Source organism: Eriocheir sinensis, chromosome 47 (assembly GCF_024679095.1).
Source record: "Eriocheir sinensis breed Jianghai 21 chromosome 47, ASM2467909v1, whole genome shotgun sequence".
NCBI lineage: Eukaryota > Metazoa > Arthropoda > Malacostraca > Decapoda > Varunidae > Eriocheir > Eriocheir sinensis.
The window spans coordinates 828,751-839,008 of NC_066555.1; the positions used below are offsets into that span (position 1 = coordinate 828,751).

Sequence of the window (10,258 nt, forward strand, 5' to 3'; positions counted from 1 at the left end):
TAACCACCTCCCCCATGCACTCACACCTTTTCCTCCCTCGTCTCTTCCTCAGGTATGCGTGTGTATGACTCCTGCGGGGACGAGGACGCGGCGCTGCGGCAGACCATTCGCCTCCTGAAGGACACGGCGGCCCCATCCTCGCCCCTCCTTGGTATGTTGAAATAGGCAAGGGTAGGTCAGTCTGGGTCACGAGGGTCAGGTTAGGTCAGGGCCAGAGAATAAGAGAGGTCGATCAAGAGGTGACGTATTGGCGATTTAGAAGTTGTATGTTAGCTTTTTTTCCAATCGTGTTCATCTGTAGTCTTGTTTTGATCTGTCTGGTGCTTGATTTGTTTATTTATGTATTCATCTATTATTTTTTTCATTTGTGTGTGTGTGTGTGTGTGTGTGTGTGTGTGTGTGTGTGTGTGTGTGTGTGTGTGTGTGTGTGTGTGTGTGTGTGTGTTTACCTAGTTGTGACATACGTGAAAAGAGGTGTGTGTGTGTGTGTGTGTGTGTGTGTGTGTGTGTGTGTGTGTGTGTGTTCCCCCGTTCATTCATTCTCGTGTCGTGTTACTGTTGTCTTCATTTCAGAGTTTATATATTTTTTTCACTGATTTATTTGTTTTCTTTTTGTGTGTGCGTGTGTGTGTGTGTGCAGGCGTGGTGTCCCTGGGGTCCAGCCGCGTGGTGTCGGGCACGGCCACGCCCCTGCACGCCTTCCGCACGCCCATCCTCATCACGGACGCGCGCGCCGCCCGCACCGCCACGCCCACCGACAACACCTTCACCACGGCGCCGCACCTCACCGACCAGCTGCAGGTACACACACACACACACACACACACACACACACACACACACACACACACACAAGGTGGCGTACACTCACATCAGAGGCAGGTGGAGCACATTGAGAATGGCCTTTATCTTTTAGTGAATTAATAATTGATAGTGATGCATGATGATGACTGATGATGCCTTTCTTTCCACCCCTCCCAGGCCGTGCTGGCGGCGGCGGTGCGCGTGGGCGGCGGCGTGGCGGGGGTGAGCGTGGTGTCCAGCTGCGCCCACGGCACCGAGGTGCTGCGGGAGCAGGCGTCGCGGGCGGGCATCAGGCTGCTGCACGTGCTGCAGCTGGGTGGCGGCGCGGACCTCACCAAGAGGATGACGCACTTCATCAACAACAACGTGGTGAGCGTGATCCTCTTAGAATGTGTTCATGCTTCAGGCGAGGCGTGGATATGTTCATTGCAAACATGCATCATAGACTGATCCAAGAATAGCGGGACCTTTTATTGCTGAGTCTGTAAAGAGGTGATCCCAGGAGTATATTATTTTTGTATGCATTTGTCGGTTCGTTAGGTCATCAGCCCGTACCAGGCAGCACAATGTTCTGATTTTTCTGCAAAAGAGTATTATTCATTGTTAAATATAGCTTTGGCCAGTTGGCTCTTTTAATCCAGTCCCCGCTGGTGTTCCTCCTTCATGAAGTGTATCAAGTGTTCTCTGTGTGGCAGAGTTTCGGCGGCGTGGTGGTGGCGCTGCTCAGCGCGGCGGAGCTCAACGCCTTCACCGCCGAGGTGGACGCCCGGGCGCTGCGGAAGGCCGGCCTGCGCTGGGTGCTGTCCTCCATCGGCGGGGAGCCGCTCGCCGCGGAGCTCACCGAGAAAGGGGTACACACACTGGTTCCAGGAGTGTTTGTTACTGCCGTGTGTTTACTCCTCCCTGTGTATATATATTCTTTGTGAATGTCACTGCGCGCCTCTGCAGAATGACCTTTTTTATCATTAAATGCATCCCGTTTATATTCTAAAAGTAGTTTCAGTGCTGCGTGTCTATGTCCTGTGATATCTTCGTTGCTCTTACTGTCATTTTAATTGAGTATATTTACTAATATGAGTGAGTGACGCGGCTTCATCACCCCGTCGTTGCCAGGTGAGGAACAAGTTCTCCGGCTCGCTGCTGGTGGAGTCCCACTCGCCGGTCATCCCGGGCTTCAGCCAGTACTTCGCCGAGGCCATCCTCAACAAGAGCTCGGTGGCGGCGCCCCTCGCACACCAGTACATGGAGGCCGTGGCCCACTGTGACGCAGAGGTGAGCCAGGCCGGGGATGTGCGCCCTGCTATGTAGTATGACGAGTGATGCGAAGATTGAAACGAACTGGGGCTTTTTATTTTATATGGTATCCTTAGTTCCCATTTACGTACATTTAATGTGTCCTATATGTAGTGTAGATGTTCCTATTGCGTGTTCATGTCCCTCTACTGACACTGCCCTGGTGCCTTAGGTGGTGGGCGTGCCGGCGTCGCCCTGTGTGGGGAGGGAGGCGCTGGCGGGGGCGGTGCGCGGCTCCTCCACCACGGCCACGGTCAAGGCCGTGTCCTCCCTCGCCGCCGCCTTCCGCCTCGTGCAGATAGAGAAGTGCTCCCAGGGCGTCCGCTGCCTCCAGGCGCTGCGGCACGACCTGCACCAAGGTCAGCGGGGGAAATTAACAGACAGTAGCTAACAATAGTATGAAGTAGAATTTATTGAACTTTTCAACTTTAATGAAAACCTTTTGTCATTGGTTTCCTTTTGTCTGCTTTCCTGAATGCCACAATTATTAACAAAAGGGAGTTCAACTGACAAAAATTGAGTTTCTCTTGGATAATACAGCATTAAGATTGGCGGCCATATTATACAGTAATGGTTAAAGATATCACTAAACCCTCATCTCATCGCCTGACCTTCACCACGAGTGTTCCCTCGCAGACGTGCTGAAGGCGCTGCTCAAGCTGTCCTTCACGGTCGGGGACGGCGCCGATAGGATCCGGTACACCGCCGACGGCCGCCTCGTCAACTCCTTCAGCATCGTGCACATCACCGCGCGGGGCGTACACGAGGTGGGGGCGGCGGCAAGACATTTAACCTTTTATTCGCGTACTTGGAGTCACTGACTATGTAATATAGTTGATTTTTTTACCCTTGATTCTTTACATGTTGATCGTTTTTTTCCATATTTAGTCCTCCACGTTATTTGGGTGCTTGTGTTGTTCAGTGGTGTTTTCAAATAACAAAAATGGATGTAATTTTACTCTAAGTTAATGTTTAAGTAGTATGGAAGCATTAACTTTTCACAGATTGTTACTCTATTTGGTATCCTTCGGGTCTGTGTTGGATAAGAACTTTGTTGATTCATTGGTTACTTTACTTTGGTTACTTATCTGTGGCCTCTGCCCCCTGACCATCATCTGTGTCAGGGAATAACTGTACAGTGCAGAAGCCTTGTCAAACTATCATTAGGCTCATAAAAGTACCCATGGAAATACTATTGATATTCTGAGAAGCCTACAAGATGTTCCCTCTCAGCATAGGTAATAATCCAGCTCATCCCTGTAGGTTGGGACGTACCGCGAGGACACAGGGGTGGTGTGGGCCCCAGGGGAGATGATAACCCCGGAGAAGGTGGAGAAAACCCGCAAAGGCCGCACCCTTGGCCTGGTGGCGGAGGAGATGGAGCAGCACCGGGGGGTTGTGAGGACCGTGCTGCTCACCCACCAGGTAAAACACACAAGGGGCTGGAGGAGGGTGGTAACATTAACATTGAGACAGCGTTGCTTGCCCTGTGCTGAATGCTGCCTAGAAATATTGATGTAGACAGTGGATAGTGATGTCGATATTGATGTGGATGGTGGTAGTAATGACTTTCTGGGAATAGTGGTGTGGATGGTGACAGTAATGGCTCTCTGGGGATAGTGATGTGGGTATTGATGTGGATGGTGGCAGTAATGGCTCTCTGCGGATAGTGACACGGGTAGTGATGTGGTGATATGGATGGTGACAGTTATGACTTTGTGGATAGTGATGAGGATGGTGACAGTAATGGATCTCTGCGGATAGTGATGTGGGTAGTGATGTGGTGATATGGATGGTGACAGTAATGATTGTATGTGGATTGTTAAAAATGTGGATGGTGACAGTGATAGCTTTTAATGCTCTCTCTCTCTTTCTCTCTATCTCTCTCTCTCTCAGGACTACATAGGGCGCACGTGGGCCTTCTCGGTGCTGGTGACGGCCTGCCTGGGGGTCGTGGCCTCGCTCTACGTCACCGTCTATGTGGCTCTCAGGGTGTGTGACGGCACTCTCAGGGGACCACAGGTGAGGCCACAGGGCAGGGACACCGTCAAGGCACCCCATTCAGTTACCTAGAAGCAGCAGACTCAGAAATCAAGGATGGCAGTAACTTCTCTATAGAATGATTGCTTGTCCCATTGCAAATGTTGTAATTTTTTTTTTTTTTTTTTTACAACAAAGGAGACAGCTCAAGGGCACAAAAAAAGTAAACAACAATATAAAAAAAAGCCCGCTACTCGCTGCTCACAAAAAGAATCCAAAGAGGTGGCCGAAAGAGAGGTCAGTTTCGGGAGGAGAGGTGTCCAGATAGCTACCCTTCTCTTGAAAGAGTTCAAGTCGTAGGCAGGACATAATTTAGGACGTAATTTAGGAACCTCAGTGGCATAAGGCATCACCAAACTAGACAATGGTATAGTGCTTCCTCTAGGCTTTGATAACTCTCCTAGCTAAAGACTTTCAGATTGTCATGTATTGTAGTCTTGATCTCACCTCTTATGTCATAGATGCATATAATTGATATAGTCTACAACTGCCTACGACTTGAACTCATTCAAGAGGAAGGTATCAGGACACCTCTTTGGATTCTTTATAAGAGCAGCGAGTAGCGGGCTTTTTTTATTGTTTCCTTTTTTTGTGCCCTTGTGCTGTCTCCTTTGCTGTAAAAAAAAAAATAGTGTTTTCTGAGCATTTACTTTTCTCTTTTCTCTTGAGTACCACCTTCCATGCACAGGAAATAACAAACAGCTTCAGAAATGTGTATCATATAAGCTTGACCAACACAGCTTTTCACTCATTCAAAATACCACTCTTCTAAACTCTTTTTTATTAGGGCAGTATTTAATGGTCTTTTTTTCTATTACTTTTTTTAACCTTGAGCTGTTTAATTCCTTTCCTGTAAAAAAAAAAAGAATTTACAAAGTATTAGGAATGCACACAAGCCATTGATGTCTCTCTATGCATTGTGAATACTTCTGAAGGTCAAAGTTCATTCAAAATACATGTATATGAATTTAATAATACTTCAAAATATTAATAATACATACTGCTCATTCTCTGTATCATTCTTATTTTAGTATAATATGTAGGCCTACTGCCAAATCAAGTACCTTCACTATTATATTGTTTGCTGGCATTCCTCTCGGCACCGTGACTATATCCTACGGTCCATGCTCCCGTGCAGGTGCTGGGTGCGGTGCTGCTGCTGGGCGTGATGGGTGTGTTTGCCTCCTGCGTGGTGTATGTCCTACCCCCAGGCTCCATCACCTGCGCCGTGCGGCAGTGGGCGCCTCCCCTGTGTCTGGCTCTCTGCTATGGCATACTGCTGGTCAAGTCCATGCACCTCAGGGCCCTCGTGACGGTGGGGGCCGAGGGGGAGGTAGGCTATTGTGTGTTTTTGTCAGTGGGGGAACGTTAATGTAGTCATGTATTAGTAGACTGTCGCTCAGTGTTAAGTATTAGCAGGTAGGCTACAGGAGTTTCCCTTTAACCCGGTAGCAGCGACGGGCCAAATTTGTGGCTTTACCGTGTAGCAGCGACGGGCCAAATTTGTGCCACGATTTAAACCCCAAAAAATAGATGATGCATAATCTGATCACAAATGCTTTGATATATATTATGAAATGGTTTGTGTGAGGGGTGATTTTTTCTCATTTTTCTCGCTTGGAGGGACCATTAAGAAACATGATCCCTGCTGCTACTGGGTTAATGCAGTCATGTATTAGTAGACTCTCGCTCAGTGTTAAGTATTAGCAGGTGGGCTACAGGAGTTTCCCTTTAATCAGTGTATTATGTTATTAGACTAATGTGAAAGTTGTATTAAGTCATGACCTATTTTCGTTTGTGTCAGCATTTACACTACAGGTTTATATACATTTGGTGAACATGAAAGTTGTATTAAGTCATGTCCTGTATTCATTTGTGTCAGCATTTACACTACAGATTTATATACATTTGGTGAACATGAAAGTTGTATTAAGTCATGACCTATTTTCATATATACATTTGGTGAACATGAAAGTTGTATTAAGTCATGACCTATTTTCATTTGTGTCAGCATTTACACTACAGATTTATATACATTTGGTGAACATGAAAGTTGTATTAAGTCATGACCTATTTTCATTTGTGTCAGCATTTACACTACAGATTTATATACATTTGGTGAACATGAAAGTTGTATTAAGTCATGACCTATTTTCATTTGTGTCAGCATTTACACTACAGATTTATATACATTTGGTGAACATGAAAGTTGTATTAAGTCATGTCCTGTATTCATTTGTGTCAGCATTTACACTACAGATTTATACACATTTGGTGAACATGAAAGTTGTATTAAGTCATGTCCTGTATTCATTTGTGCCAACTTTTGCTGTTATGACTTATATGACGTACTGTAGCTGTTCAAAGTCACCTTACTATAAAAAAATAGTCATTAGCCCATCAAACTCTGTAGATAAACAAGCTATCTACTCATACTCTCTTATATATTGCTTGTAGAATCATGCAAATTTCTCTACTATTTCCCTCAACCACTTCAGGTCTCCCAGCTGAACCTGCACATCTCCCTGCTGTTCATCGTGGGGGTCCAGATGGCCCTGTGCATGCTGGGTCACGCCGGCGGCCTTAGTGTGGGCCAGGACCCGCTGGTGAAGGTGGAGGCCAGCGGTGGGCGGCTGTGTGGCATGAAGCCCCTCGCCACGCTGGCTACGCGGGTCTACCTCCTCTTCCTGCTGCTGCTCTGCCTCCTCCTGGCCGCCTTCAACCGCAAGATACAGAGGAATCACAATGAGGTGGGACTTTGTTCTTTCCTGTAGGGAGAATAACTAGAAGAGAGAAAGAGAGAGAGAGAGAGAGAGAGAGAGAGAGAGAGAGAGAGAGAGAGAGAGAGAGAGAGAGATTTATATATGTGGAATTACTTAAATATTCAGACCACACAGACCCTACGGCTATGACTAACTACAAGATACAGAATTTTTCTACTAGTATACAGCATTTGCAGGAGTAATATCAGCAGGCTGTTTTGTTTCCTTTTTCCTCCTTTGAACTGTCTCCTCCCTTGGAAAAAATAAGTGAAAATGGTGGAGAATGTTTTGCAGGAGTAGCACAAGAAGGCATTTTTGTTTCCTTTTATTTTCCCTTGAACTGCCTCCTTCCCTTAAAAAAATACTGGTAGTAATCCGAGGCCGCCTCTCCCTCAGGGCCACTGGCTGCTGCTGACGTCGTGTGTGTCGGCGCCGGTGGTGGTGGTGTGGGCTGTCATGAGCTACCTGGCGCCCCCCTCCCTGGAAGCGCCCACCACCAGTGTCGCCCTGCTCATCCTCGCCATCGTCATCCTGGGCCTCGTCTTCATACCCAAGATGAGAGTCATTTCACAGCAGGCAAAGAAATTCAGGTATGACTTGGGGGAGCTTGTTCCTTCTGCTCTTGCTGGATATTGTATGGAAGTGACTGGGCTGTTGTTCGAGGGAGTTATCCAGCAATATATTAATCATAAAGAGAGAGTAAAAAAAACATTTGTGTTAAGAGATTGATTGATTATATACATTTACAGTTTAAATAAAAAATGTATAAGGTATGACTTGGGGGAGCTTGTTCCTTCTGCTCCTGCTGGATATTGTATGGAAGTGGCTGAGCTGTTGTTCGAGGGAGTTATCCAGCAATATTTTAATCATAAAGAGAGAGTAAAAAAAAACATTTGTGTGAAGAGATTGATTGATTATATACATTTACAGTTTAAATAAAAAATGTATAATGTTTTAGTCAAGTTTCCTCTAAGGGTGGGCTTCTGGGACTGTAGTCTAAAGGTTCATCCACTGAAAGGGTTCCCACAAAACAAATTAAATACTGATCTTAGAAGTGTAATTGTTGCTCAGCTTATTAAGGGCACCAGCGAGCTTTTTTTCATCTTTGTGTGCCCTTGAGCTGCCTCCTCTCATATAAAGAAAAGATGCCTATCCCCTAGGTCCCACACTCTATCCAGCTGTGCTTATATGTGTCCTTCCTTCCCTGGTGCAGACACAAGCGGTTGGCAGCGGCAGCATCTGTGTCCACCGTCCTGAGCCACCTAGAGGATGGCTCGGTGAGGGGTCTGCCACAGCTCCAGGACAGCATGAAGCAGCTCCACAACACCAGCCCGCACCACAGCCACCAGGACTCAGCAGGCTCCGTCAGGTCCTCCGTCGCCTCACAGAACAACTACCGTGTGGCCTTCAGCGGTGTGTATGGGATGCCGCAGCCGTCACCAGCCAGCACCCAGAATCACGCCCTCAGAAGCTCTATTTATGACGCCTCTAAGGGGGCCTATCCCTGAGCAGCTGTAGTGGCGTAGTGATAGGATGAGTGTGTTGCTGCTTGTACTCAGTGTGAACAGTATTTGGGAGAGTTGTAGTGTGCCTAGAATCTTTTTCCAGCCTCCAGGTATCCTCTTACAAGCCCTGTGTCTCTTTGTCTGAAGGGGCTATTACACTGGGCAAATTTTCCGTGGATCTTCAGTCAAACCATGATTTCCGCTGGCGTGGTTCTCATATTTCCGTGGTTTTCTGACGTGTCCACAATCTTCCAAAGCTACGGTAGATTTCACCGAGGGGCGACGGTATTACTCACCATCATCATCAGCAGCAATAACAAGAAACAAATGAGAACCACGCCAGCGGAAATCGTGGTTTGACTGAAAATCCACGGAAAATTTGCCCAGTGTAATAGCCCCTTTAGTAGATGGACTCAAGATCTTAGGCAGCCAGGCACTCACATGCTGCCCTCGCCTTGACACTGTGCTGAGATGTGAGTCACTCCACACCTCTAGAGTCTGTAGGAAGCTTGAGGAGACACAGGTTGGTCTTCTAGGGGGGGGAGAGAGAGAGAGAGAGAGAGAGAGAGAGAGAGAGAGAGAGAGAGGCAGTCTTATGTAAGTGAAATACCCAGATCTATCATTAGCATAAAGCTCCTAAAATAATTTGGTTCATCCCCATAAGAGAAAAGGACATTAAATGAAAAGAAAAAGAAGAAGTAACGTTCGTATAATGCAGGAATATTTACGCATATTATTGGACCTTTCCTGTAAATATAGATCTGGAAATTACACTCACTTGATATATTACTAGACCAAAGGGAACGTGTATGTTTGATAAGCTTAAAAATACTGAGTGAATACGTATTTATTTTCACATTGTCATGAGCACAAAGGTTGACAGTAGCTTATGAAGGGACGACACCAATGGCTGGAAAGATTTACTGTTGGATCAAGAACTACTAGCATGTATATGTGTAGGATCAGGTAGTGTGTGTGTGTGTGTGTGAGTGTGTGTGTGTGTGTGTCATGAAGTAGTGGTAAGGATCAGGTTTAGGAGAGTTAGCAAGGAGCTGTGTCTTACCTTTAGTACAGTATATATTTTTTATTATGTTTCTGTAAGGACGTCTTGTTCTGCACAAAAGTTAAGATAATGATAATGAAGAATGGAAGATATTTTTTTAATGGAACCCAATCCTCAACACTCCTCAGTTACATTATAAGGGATTGACAGTGAGTGGTGCTTTGGAACTTTTGTGTTATGCATGATTTTTATTTTTTCTTACATGCCTATGGAGACAGACCAAGAGAAAAACAAAATAATAAAGTTGAGAAAAACAGCTACAATGCCCCTGAAGGATTCTTACCTGGATTTCTTACCTGGATGACCTTTCCCTATGAGCCATGCGAGGGTGAACCGTCAGGCAAAGAACCGAAAGGTCTCACCAACCAATGCACCAGCCTATCCAAATGCCATTGTTGTCAGTGCTGTGTCTTTTGGTACATTGCTCTCATGCACAGTGTAATGAATGGGTGACACAAGGGATGGCATAGTTATCAGTGTTGTGTCTTTTGGTACATAACTCTCATGCACAGTGTAATGAATGGGTGACACAAGGGATGGCATAGTTATCAGTGTTGTGTCTTTTGGTACATAACTCTCATGCACAGTGTAATGAATGGGTGACACAAGGGATGGCATAGTTATCAGTGCTGTGTCTTTTGGTACATAACTCTCATGCACAGTGTAATGAATGGGTGACACAAGGGATGCCATAGTTGTCAGTGCTGTGTCTTTTGGTACATAACTCTCATGCACAGTGTAATGAATGGGTGACACAAGGGATGGCATAGTTATCAGTGCTGTGTCTTTTG

The 10,258-nt window shown here is 46.1% G+C and overlaps 1 protein-coding gene across 1 annotated transcript in view; it reads left to right on the forward strand.

The window, feature by feature from the left end:
* The window catches only part of LOC126981228 (metabotropic glutamate receptor 5-like), a 55,265-nt gene extending 45,526 nt beyond the window's left edge, over positions 1-9,739 (forward strand). Inside the window, exons 4-16 of the mRNA XM_050832085.1 lie at positions 53-151; positions 641-801; positions 982-1,173; positions 1,500-1,655; positions 1,918-2,076; positions 2,270-2,456; positions 2,734-2,864; positions 3,361-3,522; positions 3,994-4,119; positions 5,276-5,470; positions 6,636-6,887; positions 7,296-7,489; positions 8,113-9,739. Coding sequence (XP_050688042.1) covers positions 53-151; positions 641-801; positions 982-1,173; positions 1,500-1,655; positions 1,918-2,076; positions 2,270-2,456; positions 2,734-2,864; positions 3,361-3,522; positions 3,994-4,119; positions 5,276-5,470; positions 6,636-6,887; positions 7,296-7,489; positions 8,113-8,407 — 2,309 coding nt within the window. The 3' untranslated portion in view covers positions 8,408-9,739. The remainder of the gene's footprint in view (positions 1-52; positions 152-640; positions 802-981; positions 1,174-1,499; positions 1,656-1,917; positions 2,077-2,269; positions 2,457-2,733; positions 2,865-3,360; positions 3,523-3,993; positions 4,120-5,275; positions 5,471-6,635; positions 6,888-7,295; positions 7,490-8,112) is intronic.
* The last annotated feature ends 519 nt before the right edge of the window (positions 9,740-10,258 follow it).